Below are 18047 nucleotides of genomic sequence, written 5' to 3'. Positions count from 1 at the left end.
GACCTGCCACAACCCCTAGCACAGCAGAGACCCTCAACAGAGAGGCCGGTGCCCAATGAGATTGCTGAGCAGGGGCCCTGGGGGGCTCAGGCCGACTGGCGCCGAAGCCCAGATCACCCGCGGGGCCTACACCCTCAGAGCAGTGCCTGCAGGGCTCGGCAGCTGCGGAGGAACCGGAGAGAGGGCCAGGAAACCGGCACAGAGCAACTCGAGAGAAGAGAGGCGATGAGCCGCGGACGGCGGGGACCAGGCGCAGAGGGCAGGGCGTGTGGGGCTGCCTGGCGGGGGAGGGCCACGCAGCTGGCGCGTCGTCCCGCCGAGTCCTCTGAGAACAGTTTCATGAGGGCTCTTCGGGTTCCTAAGAAAGACGGGAGCAGCTCTGTGGGCAGAGACGTTGCCACCTCCCCGGTCGGATGTGCGTGCCGTCCGCCACCTTCCACAGCGCAGACTGCGCACGTATCCGCAACAGCGGTCGGAATGCAGGGCCCAACTGCATTCTGACTCCTTGCCTCCTAAGTAGAACACTCAAGGCTCTAATCTGTTTTAGCACACTTTGGAAAAAACAGCTGCAAAGCCAACACTCTCTACTTTCTTCTGCATCTGAGAACCCCCCAGGCTGAATGTGGGGAGTCGGGGGGCTGTCTCTCTTCTCCTAGGAAGTGCACCGCAGTGTAAGTCTCTTGAGCCAACTTCAGAAAGACATAAACGCATGTGTCTCGGCGGCACCCTTCCGGGACGACGGCTGACGTCCTCGCCATGGAAACTCCGGGAGTCCCCACTGAAGGGGCCAAACGACGGCTCTGGGGAGAGGGAAGTGCACCAGCCATATCCACAGCAGCCCGCAGGGCAGTTCTTCTAGAGGGGCACGTCTCACCGCAGAGAGGAGCCGTGGAGACTCCACGCCGCACCAGAGAGGCGATGGGCACCGTGAGGCCCACGCTGAGGCCACGTGCAAACCTCGCCTCGTTGTCTTCCAGCAGGGGGGCTGGAAGGGAAGTGCGTACAGCCAGGGGCAAGAAGCCACCTGGAAAATGCCTCTAGACTCAGCACCATGCTGCCTCCGGGGACGGGGAAGCCACGTGACCCCGGTGGCGTCCCCGGGTGGAACAGGCATGCTCCAGTCACGGGGGTGCTTGTCTCCCACGGGTTTCCCAAGTCAAACTTAAACCGGATTTCTGTGAAAAGCAGCACCCCAACGAATTCAGGTGGGTGCCCCCTGAGTGACAAAGAAGTAAGGCCAGGAGCCTGGCCAGGGCAGGCGCCCTCCGCACTCTCAGGAGTGAGGACAGTGGCCATGTCAGCCGGCTGAGGAACACTGCATGCTGGTCGAGCACCAGGGGGTGAGAGCACGGGAGGGGCACAGCCAGCCGCAGCGGTGCGCCAGGCTCTGTGGGGGAGGTAAGACTGGGGGGCGGGGAGCACCGAAACAGCCTGGAGCAGGGCGGGAGACTTCAAACCACGGGGAGCCCAAGCAGCCCCGGGAGGACGGGTGCCACCTCCCTGAAAGTCCCTGTGTGGGCCAGAGCGGGGACTGGAATCCAGCTGACACTTCCTCCCATGGCAAGAAAAACACTGTCCCTAGGGGGTGGCCTCCGCCCAGCACCCTGTGAACCAGGCGGCCACTGGCAGTATCTGAAGACACTGCTGCCATCACCGCTGAAAGGGGACAAGCGCTACCAGCAACTGGCAGGGAGGGGACAAGGATGCTGCTCGATATCCTGCAATTCTTAAAACAGTGCCCCTCCCAGAACCCACAGCATTACCCAGTCCCAGAAGTCAAGGGCTGAGGCTGAGAGACCCTTACTCAGAGACAGTCTTTCAACCAGCCACAGCACCGGGCATGGGGCCTTAGCAAAGTCACCGGCACTGGGCACTGGGCATTCAAACTGGGAGACCTCCCCAAAGTATGCACACTCGCTAACCATCAGCACTCACCCACTCACTCACTCACCCACTCACTCACCCACTCACTCACCCACCCACTCACCCACTCACTCACCCACCCACTCACCTACTCACTCACTCACCCACTCAGTCACCCACTTAGTCACCCACTCACTCACCCACTCACCCACTCACTCACTCACCCACTCACTCACCCACTCACTCACTCACCCACTCAATTTAAGAACCTCCCGGCTTAGAGAACAGCCCCATTCTCGAGGTTTCTGGTCTGCCCCTTCCCACCTGCCCTTCCTGGGCATGCGGGCAGCAGGGAACCAGCCGATGAGATGCCAGCCCATGGACCCGCCCCACGTTCCCACCTGGTGAGCTGAGCTCCTCTGAAACTGTGGGGAAGGGACAGGAGACTCAACAGGTGGGGAGGCTGTGCAAGGCTGGAGTCCTCCTCCTCCAGGTGACAGAGCCCGGGTGCTCCGGAAGTGGGCTCTCTGTGGGGACAGACAGGGCGCAGGACCTGCGGTGGGAACCAGGAAGGAAGCCTCACGGGCCATCAGAGGAAAACGTTTTCTGAGACCAAAAGCAGCTTTCACTGTCTAAGGAATGGAGGCGTTTGGCCTCTCTTCCTCCGTGGAGGCCTGCTTCGGAAGACGCGACCCACGGACGGTACTTAGGAGACGGCCACAGCCCCGTCGGGGTTTTCTCCTGCTCCAAGGCTAACACGCCAATACATACACCCCCCACACACACACACGGAGCCGGGTTTCCAACCGTCCTCATTGATGACGTCCACCACAACCCTTGGCCCCTGTGCTGGCCGTGGGGTCACCCTGCGGTCACAGGCCCAGAAGGTCCCAGGGAGGAGGTGGGAGGTGGGCAGTCACAATGGGGAAGGACCCAAGGCACAGCCGCAGCCTCGGTCCTCAGTCTGGAGGTCAAGTGGGCGCCTGGCCTGCAGAGCAGGAGCCGCCTCCAGGCAGGACCCCGCTACCTGCACAGCTCGAGGGGGAAACACAGCCTCAGCTCAGGGGCAAGCACCCAGGGGCCAAGGGGCAGAGGGGCGGAGGCAGGGTGGGCACGCAGGGTCACTCCCAGCAGGTGGCCAGAGAGCGCAAGGCCCACTCTGGCCGGACGTTGGGAAGCTATGCTCAATTAGTGTCAAACTGACTTCATTAAAAAAGATATACAGTTTTATTATTTTCTAATTATGAGAATTCAGACTAAAGGCTAATCACATGGCGGGAGCAGGCTCACCTCCAGCTGTTTTCATAACCAGAGAAGACTCCTGCGCGACTACAGACCTCTAAGTATGCAGCAGGCACACCCTTAACGCAAGCACATCCTTACACAGTCAGCGCGCGCCGCCTCCCCGAGCTAAGCGCGCTTCAGGAGCGCTTTCTGCTGCCTCAACTAGAAACGAGTTTCTCTCTCCCACAGGCCTCTCAACAAGATCCGAGCAAGCAGTCTCGCTGCACACTCAGAGCTCCCCGATCTCGCACGTAAACCACACCCAGGGCCTCAGCGGTGCTTGTCTCTGCATTCGCAGACAGCTGGACCCTCAGGTCATGGGGCCCAGGAAGCCCACATCTCTGGGCTTTGCCGGAGCCTGCGAACACCAGAGCCGCCCCTGGGACTTCGGGGTGGGGGGGGGCGCGGGGGGCGGCGGGGGCCGCTCTCGGAGTGCAGCAGGTGGCTGACGGACGCAACGAGTTTCGTAACATTAGTGCCGCGCACACACTGCTTCCGAAAGGTGGGTGTGGGGGCAGCCCCTGCAGAGGGAAAGCTCCGGTTTCTGTGGGAGCCCCGGGTCTGGGAACCGAAGATCGGCAGGCAGCAAAGCAAAAGCCCTCAGAGTGGGTGAGACCCTGCCAGAATGAAGCTTCCCTGATTCAAGCCTTCACTTTCCATCAACAAAATACTCCTCTTCGTGAGCTTCGACCTCCACAAAGAACATTCTGGAAGACCGTGGAAGCCAGCAATGCCAAGCCCTCAGCCGGCAAGCCCCACAGAGGGCCAGCGACCTGCTGAGGCAGGTGAGGCCAGACATCCCAGGGACGGGGGAGGGGAGGCTGCCCTAATGCCTGCGCTCGATCCCCCGCTGCACCCCATCCCCCGCTGTGCTCCATCCCCCGCTGCGCTCCTCACCTGCGCCAAAGGCCCTTTACTGCCGAGGACGAGCCACGTGCGACCCGCACGTGAGGGTGAAAGGATGATGCCCAGCCCTGGTCACACTGACAACCTCCAACGTGCGAGGTGTGTGAGCACAAGGTGGCTTGCTGTCTGAAGCCCGCTCGTGCCCACCAAAAACAAGACACCCTGTGCTCAGACAGAGGGGGACAGGGACCCCGTCATTCCCAGAAGCTGTGAAACCCAGGAAGAAAATGTGCTGCGTTCCACGTCCCCACTTCCGAGGGCCAGGGCACCAACGCCGTCACAAGGCACCTCAGACCAAGCTGTCGCTGCGCTGTGGCACCACGTCAGGACAGGCTCAGTGACCCAGACACTTATGCCAAGTGGCTGCTGTAGCCAAATCTGTCTGAGCTGAGAACGGAATGGACGTACGGAAAGCCTCACTAGGCCAAGGCCACGGCACCTCCCACATTAGCAATTCCAGGGGGAAAGAAGCCCCGCGGGTTTCCTGCGCGTAGCACCCCTTTCAGACGCCGCTGTCTCGTAGGACCCTCAACACACTGGCTGCAGCGGCTTCCCGCGTCAGTGCTCCTGGACCACGCACGCTCGGCGCTTTTCTGAGAGAGAAACACAACCGTCCGCGGGGTTGGGGCGTCCCGGACTCGGGCGCACGGCTTCGGGCTGGACGCCGAGGGCAGAGCAGGTCCTCTGTACCTGACCCCCGACCCCGACCTCTGCGGGTCACCCTTCGGCCACTGGACTCCGCCTGTCCACGGGCCCCGCCGGCACGTTCGCCTTCCTACACGTGCCCAGGGCGCCCCACGCCTCGCCAAAGGTGTCCCGCCCGCACCCCGACTGTGGTGTGACAGCCCACACAGTCCAGCCGTCAGATACCTTCGGCACCCAGCACCCCACCCGGACTGCTCGGCATTTGCAGTAGACGGGCCGGTGGCACAGGGCAGTTCCCACGGCCGATGGGCGCGCCCCAGGCCCACGGACCCGCGCACCTGCCCAGGTGGGGGTGGACTCACCTCAAGGTGAAAAGGTCCTCTGTGCAGTTCCTGGACACGGACACGGGGAAGGTGAGCACGTCGCCCCGGTGCACCGTCTGTGGCAGATAGTGGACGGCCACGTTGTCGTCCAAACGCAGCTCCCGCAGCAGCGGCCGGCTGTGCGCCTGGTGGAGGAACACGCTCCCGATCCTCTGCAGCGGCGGGCCCGCCTCGTCCGCGTCGCCGGTCTGCGCGCCGCCGCCGGCCCCCCGGGCGCAGTCCCCGCGCTCGTCGCCCGCGTGCACGGCGTAGTACAGCTCCACGGCGCTGCCCTCAGGTGCGGGCCCCGGCTTCCTCCGGCCGGCCACCACCGTGGGGGCGCTGAACCAGCCGGCCAGCAGCCGCAGCTCGGCCAGGCACAGCCCCAGCTCGCCGCGCAGCCGGCAGCCGCCGCGCACCACCCGCGTCTCCCGGAAGGCGAACACGCGCAGGCAGGGCAGCTGCTCCTCCGGGCTGCGCTCGGCCCAGTCGCGGCCCACGACGTGGAACAGGATCTGCACGGTGGGCCGGGACGGGTAGATCTGGTCGCGCAGCACGTGGGCCTTCAGCGCCCAGCCAAGCGCGGGCGCGCCAGGGGCACCGAGGGCGCCGGCCGGCAGCAGCAGGTCCTGGGGCACCGCCTGTCGCGCGGAGAAGGGGCCGTAGCTGGCGCTGAGCACGGGCGGCCGCCGGGCCCGGTGGATGAGGAAGGACTCCACGCGGGACTGCAGGCTGGCGTTGCGCATCACGTCCTGATTGGCCTCCTTCAGGAAGAAGGACGCGTCGGCGCCGTGCACGCGGTAGGTCACCGGCAGGTAGGTGGGCAGCAGGGAGAACCGCTGGACGCTCTCCAGGAGGCCGCGGCCCTCGGTCACTGTCGGGAACGGAGGGCAGGCGTTAGTGAGCGCCGAGGGCAGCCCCCGTGTCCCCAGGCCGGCCCCACGCACCGCAGGGGCCAAGAGGCGCTGTCCCAACGCCCTGCGCGTCGGCTCGCCCCGGCGGGCCCGCGAGCGCGTCACCACGTCCGGGCCACGGCAGCGACACGGCGGCTACACCCCCAGTAGGTCGCGGAGAAGCAGAGCTTCTCCTATTGCCTAGGAACGGCGTGGCCACGTAATGTCGTAATGCTGCAGTGCCGTAAAGCAGTGCTGTTGTAATGTTGTGACGTCCCAACGTAATCCTGTCGTAACGCTGTAACGTCATAATGCAGTCATGTAGTAATGCTGCAACTTCGTAAGGTACACGTCATAATGTTGTGATATCCAAAGCGTGTCGTAATGCTGTGCTGTCATAATGTTGTAATTCACAATGCAGTTGTGTCATGAGGCTGTGATGTCATAATGTAGTCATGTCGTAATGTGATTTCCATGACAGGTCAGGTCGTAATGCCGTAAGTTGCCACGTTGTGAAGTCCTAACGTAGTCCTACCCTAATGTTGTGACACACTGTAGTGATGTTGTGATGCTGTGATGTAAAACGTCGTCATGTCGTAATGTCACAGGGCAACGCATCACTGCCTGTGCACGCTCAGCCAGTGCGCACCACGCGATCAGCTGGTGCTGCCCCCCGGGGTCGGGTGCCCACCACGGGTGCCCGCCCCGACCCCCACTCCCACCCCGAGACCATGCCTGGGAGCAACTGGGCACACCTCTGCGGTTTTCACTGAGATTGCAAGACTCCCTCCAGTGATAAACATTAGCAAACTTGGGAGGAAAAAGAGTTGATTACTTAGACGCCCTGCAGCCCAGGGCCTGGGGTTCTGCTTTTCCTGGGGTCGAAGGGGCGAGCCCAGGGTTTGGGGCCCACTCTTTATTGGTAAGTTTAAGCCGGAAGAGCGCATTTAAAGCACAGGAAGAGAAAACGTGCAGCCCCAAAGGTCGGTAATAGAAATGAACAAAGATGCAAACCAGAAGAGCCTCCGTGGGTTGCAGCCTGGCTCTTTCTCCCAGCGGTCTCCAACCTTTTTGGCACCAGGGACCGTTTTCATGGAAGACAGTTTTTCCACGGACCAGAGGTGGGGGTGGTTTCGGCATGATCCGAGCGCATTACATTCAAGCTCGGCAAGCTGTGCAGCCTGGTTCCTAACACGCCATAAACCCGTGGGGGTACCCCTGCTTCATCTGGCCCAGTGGCGGCAAGGTGTTTATTCCAGGCAGCTGACTCCATGTTTGAAGAGGAGGCTTCGCCCACAGAAGCTCAGGCCATGCCCTTGCACTACAAGAGGAGCCACTGTCGGAGCTCAGGGTGCAGCCCCTCGGGCGGTTGTGGGGCCGTGGCGTGATGGAGCCCAGGAGGCAGCCAGTCCCAGAACAGGCAAGCCGGTACAGCTGCCATCCTGGGCCTGCCGTGCGGGTCGGCCTGAGTCACCCCATGGTGTTTGCACAACTACGAAATGCCCCCCATGACACATTTCTCAGAATGTATCTCTGGAGTTAAGTGGTCTTCTAAAAAAAGTTAATGCAAAAAGAAAAGAAAAAGCCTAATGCCACTAATGTAACTCGAAACCAGTATGTCTTGCCGGGCCTAGAAGCTGAGAAGCATGCAAATATGTAAAACCCAAACAAAATAATGTGTTCAAATGTCAACGGATATAGTCACGGTGTTCCTTGGGGGTCACCGAGTTAAGGCTAGGACTCGCTCTCCTGAGGTTAAAAGGACAGATCATGTGGTTAGGAAAACACTAAGAACATGGAGCATCAAACAGAGAGGGGTGTCCCATTAACACAGCAGGATGGGCTGGGGTCAGAAACAGGAATAACTGTCTCAGCATGTGGTTTGGGGCTGCATCCGTGTCCCGGCCCTGACGCGCCTGCACCGGAGGACACCCCAGGCCCGAAGGAATGATAAAGGACACAGGGGCAAAGACCAGTGCAGATGGGCAGCCGTGAGTCGGCGGAAAGCACGGCCTCCCCTTGGGGTTAGGCTGAGAGATGTGGAGACGAGACCTTGGGGGGATGTGCTGAGTGGAGCCCTCCAGAAACAGATGATGTGACCAGACCCTGTCACGTCGGGTCCAGGGGTGCGAGTCACACACCACAGGTCCCTAGGACCCAAGCATCTAGGGAAACAGGTCACAGTCCTCAACCCCACCCTTTGCGACGGCGACGTTGGCACCGTGCGCCGAAAGTGTGCTCCCCTCGTTCCCCATTGAACGTGCCCTCCCGCGGGGGCAGAAACAGCACCCAAAACGCTATTTTTACAGTATGCGTTACTTACATTCTGCCAGCAAAACACAGACACAGAAATTATGTAATTCAAAAACCAAGGGAACAGGTTTTAGAAATGGAAATTACCAGCTCCCAGAGCACTGGCTCTGAAGGCCACGCCTCCCGCATTAGGCTCGGAGCTCTTCAATAGTAGCCATGTAATCATCTTGTCCATTCTTTACAAAAAGCCCCCCTGAGCCTTGAGACCTATTGTGCCCACCTGTTCTAAAGGCCCACGTGAGCACATTCCTCAGGCACAACGCCTACCTGAGCCTGGAGCCCTGTGGGCAACTGTGTGTGAACAGAGGACAAAGCAGAGCATCAGACAAAGGGACCCCGCCCCCCGCCCACTTTGTGTCTCCTGGGTGGCCATGGAAGTAGGGCACCGACCAGAGCGTGGGAGGCCGGTCCAGGTCTAACAGGGCCAGCAGCCCCGCTGTGTCCCATTCGGCTTCTGGCCAGGAAGCCAGCTGGACACCTGTGTCCAACCTGAGTTCTAGACATCTGTCCCAGCGATGGTACGACCACATTAGGGTGGGACGAGCCCCATCCCAGCAAGTGGGGCTGGTGCTGTGCCGACCCGCTTACAACTGTTGGTCCGGGAGCCGTTCTGGCTGATCCACACAGTGATTTAATGTGGTTCCATCTAAAAAATGGGCCTTTCTTCTTCGAAAATCAGGGTGTCGTAGACACCACCAGAGGCTTTGTTGCTTAGGAGGATTACATTGCCACAACTTTCCGAAGTCATTTCTACAAGCTTGTATTTTCCCCAGGTGAGCTTTAGTGAAAGTGAAGAGCAGGCAGTGAGGTTTTTGCTAATGTCTCGATTAAAGCCGTCTCCTTGGTCCCTTCACTGGGTCCCTGCCCCCCAGTCTGCTAGGCTACATCCCTGTCACCCCTCGGGCTGCCTCATAAAAGTCACTTCTCCTCAGTGCTTCCCGGGACCACACCATTTGGGGTCCGGCGGCCCGGCGATGCCCTTCCGTGGATCCCTCACCGCCCGTCGAAGAGCTTTCTGCTCCAGTGGCTCGTGTGCACGTGAGCGGGGATGACACGCGGCCTGTTCTCCGTTTTATTCACGGTCCTTGGGAGAACACCTCAAGGACTACCTGACCGATGGATGAACGGCCGTATCAGCAAGTTGTCTTTACATCAGGGCTCTATGTGCTGTCCTCTCCACGGCCACCACTCAGCAACAAGAACCCTGGACCGTTTCGTCCCACCGAGCCCTCCAGCGGTGCGATGTGGGAGTACTCGAGACAGGAGCCTCGCCCTGCAGTGGGACCCCTGAAAGACCGCCGTCGATGGGGCAGGGTCCCCTCATTCTTAAAAATACACCTCGGCCCTACTCCGAACGGTTATCTTCAGCTGCCGTCACCCCAGCTCGGCGTTCGGTCTAGAAACTGCCAAGTACCCGGGCTCTAGGTAGCTCGACGTGAGCGCCGCCACCACCACGGCTCTGCGGCTGTCCTGTGGAGCGTCCGGCCCGATGACTGGAGGACACCCCCCTCCAGCTGTGCACCTAGTTACATACCCTGAGGGCAACGGCTCTGGGGCCTCTGTGTTTGTGCGGGAAGGCAGCGGGTTGTCCAGAGCATTGTCTGGAGTGAAGTCACTGCCAACCTTTTTTCCACGTGTGGCCTATTTATCTTCTTGCCTGGTCCCTGGCCGACACATTTATTGCTTTAAAATGCTCCAAGTCGACCTAAAGCTGGTGTCACTTCCTTTTATAACTTGAAGCGACAAAAACAACGGCAATTCCGCCCCACGATGCCCGGGATGGGCTAAGACATAAGCTCGTCATCCTCGGATTCCCACAGGGGTGGCCATTAGAACCCGACACCACCAGTCCCACCTGAAGATGAGCCAGGCGTCAAATTTTAAAAAAAAAAAAGCTGTGCACAGTGAGTCTCAGTAAATACCACGTTGAGTAAAGTCATCACATCTGAATTCGCTGCCACAGCTTTAAGCACTTATGTGAAAGCAAGTGACATGTTCACATCTTAAGCAACTCTGTGGCCCTGGAAAGGATTTATATTAATTTTGACATTTTTGAAAGAAGCCAGTGTGCAAAGACCACATACCGTGAGATTCCAGCTCTATGACATCCTGGAAAAGGAGAAACTCCGAAGCCAGGGAAGGGTTAGGGGTTTCGGGAGGGGGCGCGGGGGGGCGGGTGCCAGGATGACCAGACAGCGAACAGAGTTTTGTTGGGGCGGGGAAGCCGCTCCACGCGACACCGTCCTGGCGGATCCGTGTCTCTCCTCACTATCAGACCCGCAGGGCGGACACCAGCGAGAGGGAGCCCCGATGTCAGCGCCTTCTCTGTTTTCCTGGTCTAATCCGCAGGCCTCCGCCCCTCTCACTGGCCCTCGTTCACGGTCACAGGTTCAGGGCCCAGACCAACCCCCGGGCACAGAGGGACAGAAAGTCCACGCATGGGTGAAAGAATAAACACACGGATGGATGAAGGAATTTTGAGCAAATAGCTGAAATCCAATCTCCCTATCTCAAGGCCAGCAGCTCATTACCCCAGACCCGCGCTTGAGAAGGTCGTCTCCATGGGCTCTTCCTGGAAGCCCGTCCAGATGAAATCTAGTGCGAAGATGCCGCCTGGGTGCAGAGCACTGATGTCATTTTTCATCTGCCAGCTAACCGGAGCGGCGCTTCCTGCAGCCCCACGCACGCGCTCAGTCCACGCTGAGTGAACTCCGTTAAGTTGCTTTATAGGAAACCCAGCCGAGGGTCACATCTCACATTTTTTTAATTGTTTGCATTAATGTTTAATTACTTGAGGGATTAAACAGCTTTTCTTTGAACCCCACAAACAATTTCTTCCTCCTTCCCCATTTTCTGGTGGCAAAGTCATCCACGGACTCTATTTCCTGAAATAGGATGAGAGAGAGAGAACACCAGGCAAGGAGGAGGAGGAGACGGGGCAAGAAAAATAACAGCAACAGAAATGACAACCACCTGCCACCTTCCCGTCCTGAGGTCCCTGCAGTCCCCGAGGTCCCCTGGAGTCCAGGGGCAGGTCTCGAGTCAGACCCAAGTCCAGGCGCAAACTCCTCAGGCTGTTCAGAGGGCAGGTTACCGGGCAGGAAGACATCTGTGTGTCGGTGGTAGTACACACACCTGCCCAGGTGTTCAGAGTCTGACTCTATGGCGGCTGTTTTACAATGCGGACGATACCTGACAATAACTCAAAACCATGTTTGCCTATAAATATGCAAGTCACTTCCCTCTGGGGAAGGGACGGCCCGCCCAGCTCCTGCAAGCTCAGGCCTGTGTGGACACGTGCATTTCAGCACCCTTTCACGCCGCAGACCTGAGTTCTCCTCCCCCCCTTCTCCTTCGGGTTGACTCTAACAGATGCCCAATGTTCTCATTTCATTAATGAGCTAAATAAGATTTTTAACACATGTTCATTCTGCGTCTCTGGGACAACCGTGGTTTCTCCTCTGTGGAAATTATCTTGTCAAGAAGCAAGGGCACTGGGTGGCGTCTTCTTGTTCCCATGCCTGTGATGGTGTGACACTGAACTGCTTGCCGAGCTCACTCCCACCAGCCACCTTGGCACCCGCCCAAAATGCCTGGTCCACACTGTAGGCCTGGGCAGTGAGGGGCCAGCACATGAGAAAACACAGTTGCAGAGAAAGAGGAGGCCCAGGAACTGTGGGAAACCAGGCACAATCAACCTAAACAAACCTGGAAACGCCTCTGCTGAGCACGACCCATTCGCTTCCAGAGAGAAAATGACAATCGCTTCACAAGGCTCCGGAGCTAAGAGACCCCAGTTCCCAGAACGGGAGCCATAGCGAGCGAACCTGGGCAGACATGGTTTCCAGAAAGGGTTCAGGAACCGCCGTCCCGCCAAACAGCGTCAGATTTGCGCTCTGATGTGTGATTTGAAAGCAGTTTTAAACCCATAAAAACTGGACACACTGAAAATAAGGCAGCTGGACAAAGGGCCCGTCTCCAGCACCAAGGGGACGCCTGAGCCTCTGAGGCAGACGCCTGACTCAGGCACCTGGAATGTAGATGATGTTCTGATCTCTGAGCAGCGCAGACAGAGAAAGGGCTTCAAAGTCGAGCGAGCGAGCAGGAGGCCCGGTGGGTGCCGGCTACTTTCAGAGCAGCCCGGGAAATGAGAGCAAACATCTGTTTGGAAGCCAGGGCGCAGCTACGAGGGACACCTCGCGGAGTCCGGAAATTAGAAACCTCAAAATGAGCACTAGGGTAATTGGCTGTGGTGTCTGACGGTGCTGTGGCATGCCCCCAAAGGTGCCCTCGTCCTGACCCCAGCACCTGCGACGACGTTACCTGACACGGTAAAGGAGCTCCACAGGTGTGATGTGTCAAGAGCTGTGGGTTGGGGAGATGGTCTTGGGACCCTGGGTGGGCTCGTGCAGTCACAAAGGTTCTTAGCAGGGGAAGAAGGAGTCAGACGTGTAGGTCGGAGTGATAAAGCGTGAGAGGACTCAGCCCATCTATGCTGGCCTCAAAGGAGGGGCCGGGGGCCGGGAGCCAAGGAATGCCGACGGATTCCGGAAGCGGAAAAGGCAAGCACCCAGGCCCTCCTTTAAAGTGTGTGGAGAGGAATGCAGCCCCCGGGCCCCGCTGCACTAGGCTCAGTGAGACCTGAGTCAGACACCGGACCTCCACACCTGCAAGATCTAACCTTGTGTAATTTCACGCCACTGAGTGTGTGGCGATTGGTTACTGAGGCAATAAAAAAGTAATCCAAGTGGCAGCTGTCAACTAATAGTGGCATTGATCTGCTTGATCACAGCATTTATTTCCCAGGGACGTCCGGCACCCGGGCATGGGGGTGGACGGAGCAGGCACACTCTCCGGTGCAGATCCACCAGGACCGCAGCCGACACACAAGACATCTTGGTGTTAATTTGCAACAATAAGTGTCCTTCCTTCCAGGCCACAGCAGCCGGGCCTGCACACTGAGCGGAGCACAGGCTGGCCATGTGCCCCCTGAGGCCCCTGGCATGGAAGCGGCCCCAAGGAGGGACCATGCCCCTCCATCCAGGAAGGCCTTTCCTCTCTCTCTGTCCAGATGAAGGAACTCCGTCACCCTCCAGAGAACGGGAGGGGCACTGGCGCCCCTTGCAGCGGGAAACCTGTCATCCCACGCTTCTCCGGGGATCGTTACTTTGTAGCGCTCTCCTCATTATCATTGACACATCTATGCTCTACGTCGCAATTCTAAAGTTGCACAGAAGTGAGACGGGTACATCAAAAGTCCCAAGCCTTTGGTAAGTGCTGCTTGTTTGTCTGTTTTTGTAAAAACTGTCAGAAAATCCAAACCTGAGCCATTCGAGCAAAGGAAGACATTTCTTTTGCTCCAACATCTAAAAGCTCCGGAGGTCTCAAAAGGTCGGATGTGGGTCTGCTGGCTGGTCCATCTTTTGCCTCTGCTTCCTCCAAAATTAATGGATTTACTTTCAGGACGACTCATTCACGGTAGCATCGCCCTGGCCGACCTTCCCCCAGGGTCCAATCCACTGAATACTGGAGTTTCTCTTCAAAACTGAAAAACGAAGGCTGGATGATCATTGGCCCAAACAGAGTCACATGCTCACAACGAAGCCAATCACTGTAGCCAGGGGAATGGACTGTGCCCATCGGCCACGCCCACACTTCCACCATGTCCACTCAGACGCGGGAGGGATGCAGCCCCACAGGTGTCCCGGGGCCGGCGGGAGTCCCCGGAGGAGGTGACAGAACTGACAAGAGCGTGGTTTGTGACGTACTGCATTGCTGTGGAAGTTTGCTCCCCAGTCCCAGGAAGGAGAAAGAAAGAAAGAAAAAAACCTTAGGCTTCATTCTTTCTGATGTGGCTCCCACTTCTGCATTTTGGATCCTTTGCAAATCTGTTTATGTGTAAAGCTGGTTTACAGGAAACGTGAGGAAGAGAAGGAATGAGAAAAGTAGTGTTTACTGTGGGGTTTTTCTGAGTGCCAGGCACTTTTCGTTTGCTCTATTGTCCAGTGCCCCCCACGGTGCTAGGCCCAGCACTTTCCTGCTCCCGCTCAGCTGGCAAGAAGGCCAAGGCTGAGGGAACGGAGACCCTCGGCCCACTCGGCCCGCGGGGACAGAGCGCGGCCACGCCTCCCTCTGGAACGCGTGCCCTTTACCCGCCCCCACCGAATGCTGGCTTCACAGGGAACCGGAAACCGGCTTTATCATAAAACTACTAATTAGAGAGAAGAAGTAATTTCCTCTCCGTGCGTCTCTGAGGGTGAGGATGAATTAGAGGCTCCGCTGCGCCGCTGGCACACACGAGCTCTCAATTCACGTCCTTTTCCTGAAATGGGGAACACAGAGCCAAAAATGAACCACTTTCTGCCGTCCCGAGGACAACTGGGCAGCGAAGTGGGGGGTTAGGAAAGCGGGCTCTGGGGCGGGCTGCCCAGGTTCGTGAGCAGGCTGGCCGCCGGCCGCCTGTGCCCCGCCGGCTGCACAGCTTTGGGGGTCAGTCACTTCACCGCCCCGACTCGCGTCGCCTGCGCCCACACAGCGGGGAGAGCGACAGCTCGGGCCGCATCCCGGCGTGGGATTTCCTCAGTTACTCCACGTGTGGGTCCGAGCACATTAGCCAGTCTGCTGGTAACGTGGCTGTTTCAGAAATGGCCATCTGCCCATCCCAGCGAAACCAACCGAGAGCTTCCTACATACGGGAGATGTAGCCTAAAAAACAGAAATGAAGAAGTGAAAAATCACCGGACCCCGTTCAGTTCAACAACCACAACCACAACAACCACAACAATAATAAACACATTTGTAAGAAGAAAAGTGCTCGCGTCTAAACGAAACTGGGGCCGCACCGTGACTGCACAACACAACTCCTTTCCCGGTGGGTCGTGTGCAGAGGTCTGCTTCCCCGTGGGGGACACCCACAGAGGAAGCCGTAATGCTTATTTCCAGCACCCGATGTTTGTTCACTGCGGCGGCATCTCCGGGGGCCTCAGAAGGAAAGCCCTTCGAGAGCCCTGGCTTCTGCAAACTTCCGTAGCTGAGAGGCTTTGGAAAGGAGCCAGTGCGTGACTTCTTCCCCCAGGCAGGGCTTCTTTGCGCGCCAGGGGCTCTTCGGTGGAGTGTTTGCCTCAAACCGTAACCACCAGCACTTGAACTTTTGATTAAATGGGGAGCCTGTCGGTGACAAGTTGATTCCACCCTCACAAGGGGGAGATACTGGGCTGTGAGTATGTGAGTCTCTTTCAAATGGCGCCCTGGGACTCGTTTGCTGGTGCCTCGTCCACGCTCCCGGGGCTGGAGTTCCCCTGTCAGATGGAGAGCCAGCAGTCGCAGCTGCTTACCGCACCCCGACGTGAGTGGCCAGTGGGCCAGCGAGGATCCCTGGTCAAGGACACAGTCGGGGTTCCAGCAGGACTCCACTTTGGCATTGTCCTCAGCGTGGACATGTCTCGGACCACTGTGTGAAGACAGGGTCCGGCAGGAACATGGCCACGTGCCTGGGTCTTCCCCTGTGGCCAGGCTTACACCAACCATGTCCTCAGTGACGAGGAAGCTGGAAGTGACTCGGCAGTGGTCCTGGTGGCCCGGGTATCTGAAAGCTCGTCCCCACCCAGGACCGCACCGCCCGCGGGAGATTCGAGGAGGGGCACATCTAGATCATGTCTGCCCCGAGTTTGACGGGGAACAGTAGTGGGCAGGGGGCTCTGACGCTGTCTTTTCTCTCGGTGCCCAGAAATAACCCACGTCGCCGTGAGAGCTGGGACGACCTCTAGCTCTTAGGCTAGTGTGTTCAGCAAAGGACTGCGTCCCAGTGTCCCTACTGCCCAGACGGGGACCGAGCTACAATAGGCCTGGCCGTCCCAGCTGCACCTGCGCAGCTGCCCTCCTAGCCCCCGCTGGTTAATTCGTGTGGCTGTGGCCCAAACAGAGAATTCTTCTAAATTCGTGGGAGATTCTACCGTGTCTCTGGGACCAATGGCCCCAGACTAGATGCTCTCAGGCCTCTTTCTGGGTCTCTAGTTCTGACTTCCCGATCGTCCCCATTTGGCAAGGTGGGGGTCGAGGATGAAAACCAAACCAAACTCCGGTGGCGTCGGGTGTCAGGAAGGAAGAGGGATGGAGAGCTGGGAGGAAGAGTCGCTCCTCCCCGCCTCTGCCTCCCGATCCGTGGCTTCCATTCCTGAGACCTGGTCGCTCTGGGTGAGACAGTTTCTTCTGAAGTGACTGACGGATCAAGTCAGCGATGCAGACGTGGACTGTGAGTGTGGGTGGACTCGTGGGCGTCGCGGGAAGGAAGTTGGAAATCACCGCCTTGCAGAGCTTAGAACTGAGGGAAGGAAGGGAAGGGCTACACGAACACAGCAAGAGCAGCGGGGAGACTGCCTCCCCGCGGCCACTTCCCCCCACCCTGCACCGCCAGGACTCAGTCTTCTCCCCTGGCCCCGGGCCATGTCCCGCACGCCGGCGTTCGCTGCCAGTCCCACTGCGCTGTCTCTATTCTGCATGTTCAAAAAAATGTAAAGAGACAGAGCGAGAATCCTGAAGGACGGGTGAGGGAGGGGAGGGGGCCCTAGGAGTCCCCCACTCCATTCTTCGTCAAAGAAAAATAGAGACTCAGTGTATAAAGAATGCAAAGCGGCAAGAACCTGGGCGGAGGCATCCACGACCACAGACGGTTCTCCAAAACCAGAACAGAAATAAACAAAGCCGTTTTCTTTAAAGTAGTCGCAAAAATCAGAGTCACACTTTTTCCCCTTCCTCATCCCGTTTGCCAACAAAATCTGTCCCCGAGCGAGCACAGCTTACTTTTAGTCTTTAATCGGGGCAGTTACGATGACTGTGCAGTCCGCCTGGTTCTGCCTGGAAATTCTGGGCCTCCCACCCCCGTCCCTCCCCAAGCGCTGCTCTGCCGAGCTCTCTGGGAGCCCGACGCCCGCGGCGAGGACTGAGCTCCCTCCCGGGACCTTGGAGCAGACACCACATGCAGGCTTGGGCCTCCCATGGGGTACCAGAGCCCAGACAGGCAAGGTCCCTGAAAACTGGGGAGTCGCTTCTGTTTCCCCGCACCCCGGTTCTGGCCTGAGGAAGGGGGAAGAGCTGGTTTTGAGTCCTTGTTTACAGTTCTCTTCATTACGTCCCCAGGTTGCCTTCGCAGGGCCAAGGGCACCTGTGGTGAGGAAGAGGGATGTGTGAGAGGGCCACGGGCCCTGGCTTTCCAGAGCCCACCGCCATCCCCCACCCTCGGTACTGAGGACGCCCAGGCAGATGGTGGCAGAATGTCCCCCCCCCACTTTTTCTGTTACTTCTTTTTTAGGAACCCACCCCCCGATGCCCACAGCAGATGTTGCCGACTGAAGGCCCATGAGCCTGTTCTGGCTCCAAAGCCTGTTTTATTTGACTCCGCGTGGTGTTATTTAAAATCATAATTAGGTCTTAATGCCAATGTTTATAAAACAGATTTCACATAAAAACTCAACTCTAGGTTTTCCGTTCACACATTGCAAGACGTGACAAATCTGTGAACCCGTCGCCATATTGTAACAAGCAACAGAGCTGTGCCCTTTTGGTGGGGCGAGAACCCACGGGTTGGCCACAGTCCCCACCCAGCCCTTACGCCTCATTTATATCCCATGCTCCCATACAGACACTGGATTGTTGATCTCTAGACCGTAGGATCATTCCCAAAGCTGAGAGTTCTAAAACAGTGCCTAGGCTAAAATATGCAGGCAAAGGAGGTGGGGGGGGGGGCGGATGAGAGTGGGGGGAACCAGACAGGGGTACTGCCATA

At 58.3% G+C, this 18047-nt stretch overlaps 1 protein-coding gene across 1 annotated transcript in view; it reads right to left on the bottom strand.

Moving 5' to 3' along the window:
- Positions 1-18047, bottom strand: part of TMEM132D (transmembrane protein 132D) — a 138493-nt gene that overhangs the window by 59274 nt on the left and 61172 nt on the right. Inside the window, exon 2 of the mRNA XM_053928128.1 lies at positions 5061-5934. Within this exon, the coding sequence (XP_053784103.1) occupies positions 5061-5934 (874 nt within the window). The remainder of the gene's footprint in view (positions 1-5060; positions 5935-18047) is intronic.

This window comes from Desmodus rotundus, chromosome 7 (assembly GCF_022682495.2).
Source record: "Desmodus rotundus isolate HL8 chromosome 7, HLdesRot8A.1, whole genome shotgun sequence".
NCBI classification, from domain to species: domain Eukaryota; kingdom Metazoa; phylum Chordata; class Mammalia; order Chiroptera; family Phyllostomidae; genus Desmodus; species Desmodus rotundus.
Note: the sequence above shows the minus strand (reverse complement) of the source record. Positions and strands in the feature narration are given on the sequence as shown.